General features: G+C 46.3%; 1 protein-coding gene across 2 annotated transcripts in view; it reads left to right on the top strand.

Moving 5' to 3' along the window:
* Positions 1 to 15,018, top strand: part of DSCAM (DS cell adhesion molecule) — a gene marked incomplete at both ends in the record, with an annotated part of 740,068 nt that overhangs the window by 626,216 nt on the left and 98,834 nt on the right. For both annotated transcript variants that reach the window (XM_082624816.1, XM_082624817.1), the window contains 2 exons: positions 9,290 to 9,530; positions 11,109 to 11,255. In XM_082624816.1, the coding sequence (XP_082480942.1) occupies positions 9,290 to 9,530; positions 11,109 to 11,255 (388 nt within the window). The remainder of the gene's footprint in view (positions 1 to 9,289; positions 9,531 to 11,108; positions 11,256 to 15,018) is intronic.

Below are 15,018 nucleotides of genomic sequence, written 5' to 3'. Positions count from 1 at the left end.
GCTGGTGATGGAGGTGGTGGTGATGATGGTGATGATGCAGGTGATGGTGATGATGGTGATGATGCTGGTGATGGAGGTGGTGGTGATGTTGGTGATGATGCTGGTGATGGAGGTGGTGGTGATGTTGATTATGATGCTGGTGATGGAGGTGGTGGTGATGATGGTGATGATGCAGGTGATGGTGATGATGGTGATGATGCTGGTGATGGAGGTGGTGGTGATGATGGTGATGATGCTGGTGATGGAGGTGGTGGTGATGATGGTGATGATGCTGGTGATGGAGGTGGTGGTGATGTTGATTATGATGCTGGTGATGGAGGTGGTGGTGATGATGGTGATGATGCTGGTGATGGAGGTGGTGGTGATGTCGGTGATGATGCTGGTGATGGAGGTGGTGGTGATGATGGTGATGATGCAGGTGATGGTGATGATGGTGATGATGCTGGTGATGGAGGTGGTGGTGATGATGGTGATGATGCTGGTGATGGAGGTGGTGGTGATGATGGTGATGATGCTGGTGATGGAGGTGGTGGTGATGTTGGTGATGATGCTGGTGATGGAGGTGGTGGTGATGTTGATTATGATGCTGGTGATGGAGGTGGTGGTGATGTTGATTATGATGCTGGTGATGGAGGTGGTGGTGATGATGGTGATGATGCAGGTGATGGTGATGATGGTGATGATGCTGGTGATGGAGGTGGTGGTGATGATGGTGATGATGCTGGTGATGGAGGTGGTGGTGATGATGGTGATGGAGCTGGTGGTGATGATGCTGGTGATGGAGGTGGTGGTGATGATGGTGATGATGCAGGTGATGGAGGTGGTGGTGATGATGGTGATGATGCTGGTGATGGAGGTGGTGGTGATGTTGATTATGATGCTGGTGATGGAGGTGGTGGTGATGATGGTGATGATGCTGGTGATGGAGGTGATGGTGATGATGGTGATGATGCTGGTGATGGAGGTGGTGGTGATGATGGTGATGATGCAGGTGATGGTGATGTTGGTGATGATGCAGGTGATGGAGGTGGTGGTGATGTTGATTATGATGCTGGTGATGGAGGTGGTGGTGATGTTGGTGATGATGCTGGTGATGGAGGTGGTGGTGATGTTGATTATGATGCTGGTGATGGAGGTGGTGGTGATGATGGTGATGATGCTGGTGATGGAGGTGGTGGTGATAATGGTGATGATGCTGGTGATGGAGGTGGTGGCAGTGATGAAGGTGGTGATGATGATGGTGACAGAGGTGGTGGTGATGATGGTGATGGAGCTGGTGGTGATGATGCTGGTGATGGAGGTGGTGACAGTGATGAAGGTGGTGATGATGCTGGTGTTGGTGATGATGCTGGTGATGGAGGTGATGGTGATGATGGTGATGATGCTGGTGATAGAGGTGGTGGTGATGATGGTGATGAGGCTGGTGATGGAGGTGGTGGTGATGATGGTGATGATGCTGGTGATGGAGGTGGTGGTGATGTTGATTATGATGCTGGTGATGGAGGTGGTGGTGATGATGGTGATGATGCTGGTGATGGAGGTGGTGGTGATGATGGTGATGATGCTGGTGATGGAGGTGGTGGTGATGATGGTGATGATGCTGGTGATGGAGGTGGTTGTGATGATGGTGATGATGCAGGTGATGGTGATGATGGTGATGATGCTGGTGATGGAGTTGGTGGTGATGTTGGTGATGATGCTGGTGATGGAGGTGGTGGTGATGTTGATTATGATGCTGGTGATGGAGGTGGTGGTGATGATGGTGATGATGCAGGTGATGGTGATGATGGTGATGATGCTGGTGATGGAGGTGGTGGTGATGTAGGTGATGATGCTGGTGATGGAGGTGGTGGTGATGATGGTGATGATGCAGGTGATGGTGATGATGGTGATGATGCTGGTGATGGAGGTGGTGGTGATGATGGTGATGATGCTGGTGATGGAGGTGGTGGTGATGATGGTGATGATGCTGGTGATGGATGTGGTGGTGATGTTGGTGATGATGCTGGTGATGGAGGTGGTGGTGATGTTGATTATGATGCTGGTGATGGAGGTGGTGGTGATGTTGATTATGATGCTGGTGATGGAGGTGGTGGTGATGATGGTGATGATGCAGGTGATGGTGATGATGGTGATGATGCTGGTGATGGAGGTGGTGGTGATGATGGTGATGGAGCTGGTGGTGATGATGCTGGTGATGGAGGTGGTGGTGATGATGGTGATGATGCAGGTGATGGAGGTGGTGGTGATGATGGTGATGATGCTGGTGATGGAGGTGGTGGTGATGTTGATTATGATGCTGGTGATGGAGGTGGTGGTGATGATGGTGATGATGCTGGTGATGGAGGTGATGGTGATGATGGTGATGATGCTGGTGATGGAGGTGGTGGTGATGATGGTGATGATGCAGGTGATGGTGATGTTGGTGATGATGCAGGTGATGGAGGTGGTGGTGATGTTGATTATGATGCTGGTGATGGAGGTGGTGGTGATGTTGGTGATGATGCTGGTGATGGAGGTGGTGGTGATGTTGATTATGATGCTGGTGATGGAGGTGGTGGTGATGATGGTGATGATGCTGGTGATGGAGGTGGTGGTGATAATGGTGATGATGCTGGTGATGGAGGTGGTGGCAGTGATGAAGGTGATGATGATGGTGACAGAGGTGGTGGTGATGATGGTGATGATGCAGGTGGTGGTGATGATGGTGATGATGCTGGTGATGGAGGTGGTGGTGATGTTGATTATGATGCTGGTGATGGAGGTGGTGGTGATGATGGTGATGATGCAGGTGATGGAGGTGGTGGTGATGTTGGTGATGATGCTGGTGATGGAGGTGGTGGTGATGATGGTGATGATGCTGGTGATGGAGGTGGTGGTGATGTTGGTGATGATGCTGGTGATGGAGGTGGTGGTGATGATGGTGATGATGCTGGTGATGGAGGTGGTGGTGATGATGGTGATGATGCTGGTGATGGAGGTGGTGGTGATGATGGTGATGATGCTGGTGATGGAGGTGGTGGTGATGATGGTGATGATGCAGGTGATGGTGATGATGGTGATGATGCTGGTGATGGAGGTGGTGGTGATGTTGGTGATGATGCTGGTGATGGAGGTGGTGGTGATGTTGAATTTGATGCTGGTGATGGAGGTGGTGGTGATGATGGTGATGATGCAGGTGATGGTGATGATGGTGATGATGCTGGTGATGGAGGTGGTGGTGATGATGGTGATGATGCTGGTGATGGAGGTGGTGGTGATGATGGTGATGATGCTGGTGATGGAGGTGGTGGTGATGTTGATTATGATGCTGGTGATGGATGTGGTGGTGATGATGGTGATGATGCTGGTGATGGAGGTGGTGGTGATGTAGGTGATGATGCTGGTGATGGAGGTGGTGGTGATGATGGTGATGATGCAGGTGATGGTGATGATGGTGATGATGCTGGTGATGGAGGTGGTGGTGATGATGGTGATGATGCTGGTGATGGAGGTGGTGGTGATGATGGTGATGATGCTGGTGATGGAGATGGTGGTGATGTTGGTGATGATGCTGGTGATGGAGGTGGTGGTGATGTTGATTATGATGCTGCTGATGGAGGTGGTGGTGATGTTGATTATGATGCTGGTGATGGAGGTGGTGGTGATGATGGTGATGATGCAGGTGATGGTGATGATGGTGATGATGCTGGTGATGGAGGTGGTGGTGATGATGGTGATGATGCTGGTGATGGAGGTGGTGGTGATGTTGGTGATGATGCTGGTGATGGAGGTGGTGGTGATGTTGATTATGATGCTGGTGATGGAGGTGGTGGTGATGTTGGTGATGATGCTGGTGATGGAGGTGGTGGTGATGATGGTGATGATGCTGGTGATGGAGGTGGTGGTGATGATGGTGATGATGCAGGTGATGGAGGTGGTGGTGATGTAGGTGATGATGCTGGTGATGGAGGTGGTGGTGATGATGGTGATGATGCAGGTGATGGTGATGATGGTGATGGTGCTGGTGATGGAGGTGGTGGTGATGATGGTGATGATGCTGGTGATGGAGGTGGTGGTGATGTAGATGATGATGCTGGTGATGGAGGTGGTGGTGATGATGGTGATGATGGTGGTGATGGAGGTGGTGGTGATGATGGTGATGATGGTGGTGATGGAGGTGGTGGTGATGATGGTGATGATGCTGGTGATGGAGGTGGTGGTGATGATGGTGATGATGCTGGTGATGGTGATGTTGGTGATTGTGGTGGTGATGTTGATTATGATGCTGGTGATGGAGGTGGTGGTGATGATGGTGATGATGCTGGTGATTGAGGTGGTGGTGATGTAGGTGATGATGCTGGTGATGGAGTTGGTGGTGATGATGGTGATGATGCAGGTGATGGTGATGATGGTGATGATGCTGGTGATGGAGGTGGTGGTGATGTTGGTGATGATGCTGGTGATGGAGGTGGTGGTGATGTTGGTGATGATGCTGGTGATGGAGGTGGTGGTGATGATGGTGATGATGCAGGTGATGGAGGTGGTGGTGATGTAGGTGATGATGCTGGTGATTGAGGTGGTGGTGATGATGGTGATGATGCAGGTGATGGTGATGATGGTGATGATGCTGGTGATGGAGGTGGTGGTGATGATGGTGATGATGCTGGTGATGGAGGTGGTGGTGATGTAGGTGATGATGCTGGTGATGGAGGTGGTGGTGATGATGGTGATGATGCAGGTGATGGTGATGATGGTGATGATGCTGGTGATGGAGGTGGTGGTGATGATGGTGATGATGCTGGTGTTGGAGGTGGTGGTGATGATGGTGATGATGCTGGTGATGGAGGTGGTCGTGATGATGGTGATGATGCAGGTGATGGTGATGTTGGTGATGATGCTGGTGATGGAGGTGGTGGTGATGTTGATTATGATGCTGGTGATGGAGGTGGTGGTGATGTTGGTGATTATGCTGGTGATGGAGGTGATGGTGATGATGGTGATGATGCTGGTGATGGAGGTGGTGGTGATGTTGATTATGATGCTGGTGATGGAGGTGGTGTTGATGTTGGTGATTATGCTGGTGATGGAGGTGATGGTGATGATGGTGATGATGCTGGTGATGGAGGTGGTGGTGATGATGGTGATGATGCTGGTGTTGGAGGTGGTGGTGATGTTGGTGATGATGCAGGTGATGGAGGTGGTGGCAGTGATGTACGGTGATGGTTGTCTTGGGAGCATGAGGTAGTGGAGGTGGTAAGGGAGGGTGGTGTGCATGTAGGTAGTGGGGATGGGGATGGTGATGGTGATGGTGAAGATGTGGTGGTAGAGGTGTTTAGTATTGATTGGTGGTGTTCACCATGGTCGTGGTGAAGGAAGCTACTGTTGTGACTGAATTAGAAAGAGAAATAGCCGAGAGATGATTTCAGCACACTAACTTTTATGAAAACAGCTTTATTGAGATGAAATTAACATCCCATCACATTTTCTGTTTTAAGTGTATGATTCCATGTTTTTTTGTATGTTTACAGAGATGTGCAGCCATCACCAGAATCTAATTTTAGAAAATTTTCATCACTCACAACAAAGCCCATACCCATTAGTAGTCACTCCCCATTTCTCCCCCAACACAATCCTTTTCAATGGTTTTCAAAACCTCTGGCAGCCCACATGCTGTGGAATCAAAAGTGCATATTTCATTTGTAAGAAAAATCCATCGCTTCTTTCTCAGGTTCAACAATTCATTCCTCATGATAACTAGCGATTGTATTAGAGCCCTGGAAAGAAATGTGTGAAACCACTGCTACCTTCAAATAATTCACCACTCTATTCATACATACCTCTTCAAAATCAGGATATTAAGGGCTTCCCTGGTGGTGCAGTGGTTGAGAATTTGCCTGCCAATGCAGGGGACACAGGTTCGAGCCCTGGTCTGGGAGGATCCCACGTGCCGCAGAGCAACTAGGCCCATGAGCCACAATTACTGAGCCTGCGCATCTGGAGCCTGAGCTCCACTACAAGAGAGGCTGGGATATTGAGAGGCCCACGCACCACGATGAAGAGTGGCCCCCACTTGCCACAACTAGAGAAAGCCCTCTCACAGAAATGAAGACCAAACACACCCATAAAATAAAATAAATAAATAAATTAAAAAAAATAATCAGAATATTAAGAAAACTGGAGGAGAGCTCTCTTCTTTGTTCCTTGTGATAAACACAGTCCCTTGCATTACCATATTGGATTTCACATCTAAAAGAATAATAACAAAAAATCCTATCTCATTAACAGTCAACTGAAACACAACCTTTTTGAAATAAGATACCCAATAAGTCCCACTTCTGGGACTTCAGTCCAATAAACAAACTTAAAAACAGATGCACTGTATCACAGAGGTTCACTTGCGGTAAGAAATAAGTTACAAAACAATATCCCGAACAAAATTGTTGGAAAAATGATTCAATAAAACATGGAATATGATTTTTAAAAACTGGAAGTAAACATGAAAGTATGATCATAATAGCATATTAAATAAAAATAATCAGTCACTAAATTATAGAGTATGAAGACCATGTGAAAACCAAAAACAAACTTCAATTTCACTTAGAGAAAAAAAAATCAGAATTTGAATAATGATTATATAGGAATGGTGGCTGTATACTTTTATCATTACAAAAAAAAACACTAAAATAATTTTCTACAAAATATTTTGCAGAAGAATCTAATAAACAAAAATAACCTTCGTGTCACTAGAATTAGCAGGACAAAATTTAGTTCTAAGAAAAATGTAAAGAATGTTTTATTTCTTTTGTACAAAATATTTAAACTGAACAGAACAAAAACCGTTGTGTTGCCTATCCTATTTAAGCAGTTAGAAAAAGGAAGATTTCTCCACCCACCTATCTGTGCAACCAAATCACAGGCATGATTAATCCCCCCAAACCCAGGAAGGGAAATGTCAGCCAGCAGGTCCCTCTGCTTGTAGAAGATTCAGCTAAATTGGGTGCTGTGAGTGAACATTTTCTCGTGGGCATTTGCCTCCACTCCCTACACCCCCTACCTGATCAGACTCCATAGCTCCTCTCCTGGGATCCTGACTTGGCATCTCAGGGAGACTTAAATCGTCACAGGGAGCCTGTTGAAAAATTAGAGTATTTTTTAAATTTAAAAAGTCCTTTATATTTGGGTGACCATATTAAACATTAAAAAACTTTGTGAAATAGGAGAAATATCTTTGTTTTATATTTGACTTATCCATGGCTTTTGGAGGGAAATTGCTTTTGCTAATTAATCAAATGATACAAATGCAATTCAGTGGTTTAGGTAAAACAAATTCCAGGTAATGGAATTCTCGAAATCTGAAATCTTTGGATCCAATTTTAAATCAGAGTGAAACGTTGTAGTTCACCAATGCAAAAGCAGGAGCGCATAGACACTTGCTTATAATTAGAAAGGGGTGTGCTTTTGTGTCAACGTCTGACTGCCAACTTGACTGCAGAAGTAATGGTTTCCAGGCTGTTTCTTTGATACCTATTAGCACCATGTAAATGCCTGAAATCAGATGAGTTGTTGAGAAAGGCAGTGGGATCCAAGAAAAGCATAAATGAGGAAACTCGTCTGAAAAAAGAAATGTGATTTTACTGCCCTTGTGTAACTCAGACAAACACCCAAAGACAGCTGGCGACATTCATGTCGTGGGGGGCTGGCATGGTAGGCAATCCACAAGCATCTGCTGAATTCGTTCATGGCGCTGTCTGCTCCCGACTTTCTTCTGCCTTCTTCCTGCTGGTGGTCCAGCCTCACCCCACCCCCATCCTGGGCAGATCCTCTCTGTCTGCCATTCCTCACCCCTGGGCATTCAGCAGCCCCCCCCAATCCATTCCAGCTGCTCTATCTCTCCCACCCCACACCCTGCCTCCCCTTCCGGAGCCCTGGCCATCCCTCCAGCCCCGCCTGCGGTCAGCATCTTCTGACTGCTTCAGACCACGCTCACTTTGCCACTTTCGAGAAGCCCGCTGGCCTTCACCGTCCAGTACCAGACACCTGAACGCTTCAGATGTCTCTGCAGTTTCCTGAGTGCGTATTTCCTCTCTCCAATGGAATTGTAAGCACTTTCAGAAAGCTTTTCAGAGCCCCAAGAGACCTTAATCCACGGTTTGTACTGAAATACACATGTACACATACACATGCACATACATACACATATCTGCTCACACATATGCACACACAGACATAATACAAATACACACGCTCACACACACACACACACACACACACACACACATAGCTGTTGGTTGCCTGAAAGCCTACCACACCTTTATTACTTTAGAGCATCACTGTGATGTTGTTCTTAAAACATACTTGAAAAAAGTCTGGGTTCTTAAAAAGTCCAACGTGTCAGCGAAAACTGTTCTGTTTCTGACTCGTAACTCTAGCCTCACCTTGCCCAGCTTAACTCACCATAAAATGATCCCCGAATGACTCAGGCCTTCATGAAAGAGGTTTGCCCTCCTGCCAGGGGTGGAATCCCCTTCACATCCAGCTTTCGACGTGGAAACACCTTTTTTTCTGGAACATTCCATTAGAGTATAAGCTCCATGAGGGCAGGGACCTTTTTTAAAAAATCACTTCTGTTCCCCAGTGCCTGGAACAATGTGGCAGAGTTCCGTAGATTTTGCTGGATGAAAACACGAACATCAGTCTCCCCAGGTGATGGTTGGCGTAGGCAGAGGTACCGCAGACACAATCCATCTTTCAAAACTTCCCCACCACTTAGAGAAGTCGGCTGTCCTGGCAGCACGATGGGGAGGGGCTGAGAGCCCAGGCTCTGTGGTGGATTCCCCTCCCGTCCCTCATGTCTGACCTCCTGTGTCCATGAAGGTCTTGGTGGTGCTATGTCCTGGGGCTGCAGTGAGGCTTGGGCTCATTCGCGCAGGTAAAGGCAGAGCACGTGGCCACGAGCAGCCTCTAGGTATGAGCTTGCTGCTACGATTACGATTACTGCTGCCACACCTGTTACGATTATTTCCACACTTACTCGATTTCACTTCTATTTGCCTAAGAGGAGGGTACGTGCCGGTTTTCCTCTTGTCACACCTCGAGTATTCTTTTTTGTTTGATTGTTTAGTTACTCACAGTTTACTTGGTAACTTTGCAACGTCCAAATTATTCATGGAGTATAATCCGTAGCTTGGCCATAGGTATACAGTAGGATTAACCGGCTTTCGAACAGGTTTAAAGCATCCGAAAATAGCATTGTTTTTTACCAAGTCACAAACAGTGTTCTTTAGTGATTCTTCTCTTTCCTGTTTAGGCTCCCAAGAAACATCTGCAAAATGGGATTATCCGTGGCTACCAAATAGGTTACCGCGAGTACAGCACTGGGGGCAACTTCCAGTTCAACATCATCAGTATCGACACCACGGGGGACAGTGAGATTTACACCCTCAGCAACCTAAACAAGTTCACCCAGTACGGCCTGGTGGTGCAGGCCTGCAACCGGGCCGGGACGGGGCCTTCTTCTCAGGAAGTCATCACCACCACCCTCGAGGATGGTAGGTTCCAGCCGCTGCTCTGGGTCCCCAGAGCCTGGCCGCCTTTGGGCTTTGCAGTGACAATGGCATCCAGGCCGGCAGGGACTGGGGGTTCCGGTGGGGAAGCTGCCCTGATTAACTCGTGGGCTGCCTTGGTTCGGTGCCCTTGACAGACCTTGACTGCAAAGCCAAATCCATCCCTTTTTCAGCATCCTTCTCCATCAAGCCCAAGAGGTGGGCTTTTCCCGCGTGAAACCAAAGCTCTCCCTATGACTGCGGCAGTCTGGCCAGAATGTAGAAATCCGATTTTCTAAGAATTTCTCACAAATCAATGTAAAGGAGGATTTTTTTCTTTTTCTTTTTCTTTTTTCTTTCTTTCTTTCTTTCTTTCCTCCCTCCCTCCCTCCCTCTTTCTTTCTTCCTTTCTTTCTCTCTCTCTCTCTCTCTCTCTCTCTCTTTCTTCTCTTTCTTTTTCTTTTTTTGATTGCTTTTTATTTTCAAGCATTCTTAGACCAGAGAACAGGAATGAGCAAGCTTCCTTGGAGCAAATCTCACAGTGACTGAGCGCCCCCTAGTGTCCATAAGGAATTAATGTACCCTCCCACCTTGACCACCTAAGAGCTCACATTTTCCAGCATTGCTTGAAAAGAGAGAGAGCCCTAGTGTCCAGAAGCACCATCTTTGAGGTGCAGAGGTCAGATATAGGGTTAGCTGTAGGAGTTGGTGATAGATTCTTCCAGCAGCAAGCTTGTACGGCAGTTGCCTCTCGTGCAACTAGCCACTGGGTCATAGGTTTGAGAACACACATGGTGACTTGCATCTCTAATTTCTGACCGTTTTCACAGGGAGAGAAGTCTTAGACAGCTAGGAACCAGAAGTCCAGGATTTTCTTTCCATCTTCATAGTCTTTGCAGGCGTGGTTAGATAGGCCTTTGGGTTTTCACTTTGATGTTCATCTTTCACTGATGTTTGCAATTCAGTCACTATTTTGCCCCCTCTCCCAGCCACGACATTTAAGGTTTGCATAAACCCACATGGAAAATACTTCAAATATCCTTCTAGCCTGTATCCTAGTCCATTTACGCTCTTTCCTCTGACGAATGGTATAGTATTGAAAGGGGCCCTGCTGGGGATGGGACAGTGAATACGATGACATGTCTGCTTTTTGGCACTTTCAATAGTGAGGCTTTCAATTTACATGCCAGGTATTACTCAGTATGAGGAGATGTACTGTATAAAGTACATGTAACTTACAACAGTAACTTGCAAGGGTAATGGGAAAATAAGCCAGACCAGCAATGGTGTTTTACTCATGTAACAGGATCAGAAGTGTTCTCAACTCCATAAGCCTGGGGCTTAAAAGTGAAGCAGTTATTCTGGAAAGAGACAGTGGAAGTCATATGAAGTCACTGCATTTTACTGAGTTATCATAATATTTGTATAGAGAAATGGTACTCATTTTTTCCCTTAATTTGGGGGATTGAGTGCAATTTTTTCTTTTCCTGGACTTTGAAATATTAAGCTAATGTTGCTTATTCAATATTGCTTTGCTAATTAAACCACCCACAGTTATTACAGATTCTACTTATCTAATTTCAGTGCCCAGTTACCCCCCCGAAAATGTCCAAGCCATAGCAACATCACCAGAAAGCATATCAATATCCTGGTCCACACTTCCCAAGGAAGCCTTGAATGGAATTCTCCAGGGGTTCAGAGTCATTTACTGGGCCAACCTCATGGACGGAGGTAAGGGGATTAAACTAGAACTTTGAGTTTGCCCCAAAGGATGCGCAATGGAATTTGCAGACCCCCTCCTCCTACCGTGGGATTCAGCACAGGGTGGGCAGTTCTTTATCGATGGGTACTTTTCTCCTTTCCCCACGTCTTTCTGTTATCTCATATCTGACATTTTAACAGGTGTGCACAGCTGTTTAAATCATATACCTTCAAAAAACAATTTGAAGGATAGGAGGGGGTGGCACTTGGGGAATCTAGGAATAGATGTGTTTTCCTAATTATGAGTATCTATGTCAAGCCTCTGCAGGCAGCACCAAAACCTTGATCTGTATCTAGAAAGTTCTGCGTGATGTGTATCCTAAAAGGCTGACTTCCTCCTATTCCCCGATAGGACTCAGCAGGGAAAATTCTTAAGCTCCTGTAGTTGAACTAGAATGGGTTCAGGAAGAATGCCAGAGCCAGAACACCTTGGGAGGAGTATTATTGTTCCCATGAGGAGCGCTTTCATCCCAAACCCTCCATTTTTGTCCCCTCCTTTTTCTTTTTTTCCTCCTTGTATTCCCTCTCTTCCTTCTTTTTTTTTTGCTGTACGCGGGCCTCTCACTGCTGTGGCCTTTCCCGTTGCGGAGCACAGGCTCCGGACGCGCAGGCTCAGCGGTCATGGCTCACGGGCCCAGCCGCTCCGCACCACGCGGGATATTCCCGGACCGGGGCATGAACCCGCGTCTCCTGCGTTGGCAGGCGGACTCTCAAACACTGCGCCACCAGGGAAACGCCCCTCCCTTCCTTCTTGTTTCTTTGTGATTATTTTTTTTTCTTTCAAGTTGTAAGACAAAATTCTCCAGTTTGGAGGCAAGACTTGGCACGAGAGAGGGTCAGCTCAGGGAGTGGCAAAATTGGGGCTCCAAGTGTCTTGAGCAGAACAGAGGCCTGACGTCACCGAGCCAGGCTGAGCCCCACTCCAGGAGCACGACAGGCCCACCCTGAGCTACAGCCCCTAACAGGAAAGGCTCTGCTCTCTGCCTGTGGCCCAGGACTTGGGTGGCCCACACCTGCACCCTCCCCCGCTCCCCATATCCAACCCCCAGAGGTGCCTCCCCTCTGGTTTGGGGCTTCCTGCAGCTCTTCTGACTGTGGGTCCTCTGAGTCTGGGCAAACACAGAGGCCCCCAGGGCATTTCCCACCTTTGCTCAGGACCACCTGGGTCTGCTCTGCCTACCCGGTCGCTTTCCCCACCCAGGTAATCAGAACACGCTGGGCCTCAGAGGCTGCAGGGGTTCCACTGTTGGTACCAGAATAAAGGAAGGAAGACACATTAGCAAAGGCAGCTTAATTTGCTAAGTAAATAGCAGAGTTCCAGGCTTAGCTGTTTACATCTGCAGCCAGACTTGTGTCTCAGAGGTGAGGACCAGATCTGTTTCCCTTGATGTCGAGGTAGCGCTTTTCATAGTGCCAGCAGTGGGAGACATTCTTTTTTTTTTTTTTTTTTTTTTTGCGGTACGCGGGCCTCTCACTGTTGTGGCCTCTCCCATTGTGGAGCACAGGCTCCGGACGCGCAGGCTCAGCGGCCATGGCTCACAGGCCCAGCCGCTCCGCGGCATGTGGGATCTTCCCGGACCGGCGCATGAACCCGTGTCCCTTGCATCGGCAGGCGGACTCTCAACCACTGTGCCACCAGGGAAGCCCTTTTTATTTTGGTGGGGGGGGGAGACATTCTGATTCACCTTCTGGGCCTCCCCGAAGCAGACGTGTTACCTGAGCAGCTACTCTGTGCTGAACTCCTGCTTGGAGCTGAGGATGCAGCATCTGCCCCGATGGATGCTCTAGCCTAGTGAGAGTGGGGATATGTGATGCGTACAGAACCTCCAGCCCAGTAAGGCACAGCCAGCCCCACGGAGGGACAGAGTTAAACAGATGATTCACTTCACCTCCTCCCTGCCAACAGAGCTTTAAAATTCCCATAGAAGTAAAATACGGAGCAACGAAAACTTTCAAAGTATCTACTTTACTGACACAATACAGTGATAGATCGTTGCATATACTTCTTCTGGTTTCTAGTCCTCATCTTGAATAAGATGAAATTAAACACCCTAACATACTCACCTAAAGGCAGTGTTACACTAAAATCGTTCCTTTTTTGTTCTTGTTGGAAACCGTTCCATAATCCGGTGGGTACTGTTCATCACATTTTCACATTTTACTCATCTGTGCTAATAATGCCTATAAGCACCTTAGTTCTACGATGGATGATATGGTTGATATTGTCAGTCAACTTTACGCTTTAAAACTTTAAAAACTTGAACATTTAAAAACATAAAAGTCTGTAAATAAAGAATGCTTGGAAATGCATACAGTTTCTAAAGATACTTTTACTCACTGTATGAAGATCAAGGTGATGTGCTTAATGCCCAATGTAGTAGTATTACACTTAATCTCCAAAAGATGAGAAAGAAACCCTCAGAAACCTGCTGTGAACAGTCATTCTTGACCGGCTACCTCTGAGAAGTGACATTTATGCATTCGCAGGGAATTTCATGGAATTACTGGATTCTTCTGCACAAGCTCTTAGATTGCAGCCCTGAGGTTCCCACAGACACACAACACATAGTGATCATGGAAAGAACTGTACCTGCTAAGCTTGAGAATACACCACACATACATACACACTCACTCGTGCAGGCCAAGAGAGAAAGAGATCGTTACTACTGCTGTGATTAGCAATTGCCCCAAATACTTTTAAAAATATGCATTAAAAAGAATTTTGTTATTGTTAATATGACCAGATAAAACTGGTTAATATATTTGATAGGACAGGTTAAATGTACAATACGTCGGTGAAATTTCTGAGTATTTTATAATCTGAAAGTCAAAGAATTTTTAAGACCTGACAGAAGCAGTTAGTCTAAGATTGCTAGGAAAATGGCACACTTTGAAAATGCACTATTTCCATCGGAATTGGAGCTGCTTTTCAACCCTCTGTGTTTCTTCAAGACGAAAACGACAGATTCTGAATCAAAGCAATGTTTAAGTGCCAACCAAGACTTTAGCTACAATGTTGGCAGGTTGAGGAGGTGCTTGGGAAAAGTGATTTCCACACCTATTTTGATTTCTTCCTTAGACCCTTTAAGAATGAAGAAGGGTGTAAATAAATAACATAAAACTATTTTGTTTTAAAATATAAAGTTTTTCTTAAAAACCCTTTTTGTACTATAAATGGTATGATTTCTGAATTTATTTTCTATATTAATTTCATATTATTTTACTCATGATTTCAACTGACCACTATTTTTTACTTCCCATATATTTTTAAAAATTTATTTTATTGAAGTATAGTTGATTTACAATGTTGTGCTAATTTCTACTGTACTGTCCCATATATATACATACATATATATATTTAAATGACTCCACTGGGGCCGTGAAAAGTAGGTGATAGAAATCCGCGTTTAAGCCCTAAAAAAAGAAAAGGAGCTTGAAAGAACGACAAATGAAGCACGCTGTTTTGAATTTGGCTTTTTTCATAATTTTCCTTTTTACTTCCTCTACATTGATGGGTCAGGGACATACCCTCCCAGCAGAGAGAATGAGGTGCTTTTGTGGTCGATTCTGGGGCACAGGTAGTTTTTAAAAATCCTTGGGGGGTTAATTTTGAACAGGGGTTGGACTGCATTCATATTCATGGTTCGTGATAAATTAGTTCATCCAAATAATATGAACTCCAATATGAGTCAATATCCAAATACCAATTCTAATTAGTATGGTAATTCATAAG

Source organism: Mesoplodon mirus (assembly GCF_964341445.2).
Source record: "Mesoplodon mirus genome assembly, chromosome: 6".
Lineage (NCBI taxonomy): Eukaryota > Metazoa > Chordata > Mammalia > Artiodactyla > Ziphiidae > Mesoplodon > Mesoplodon mirus.
Note: the sequence above shows the minus strand (reverse complement) of the source record. Positions and strands in the feature narration are given on the sequence as shown.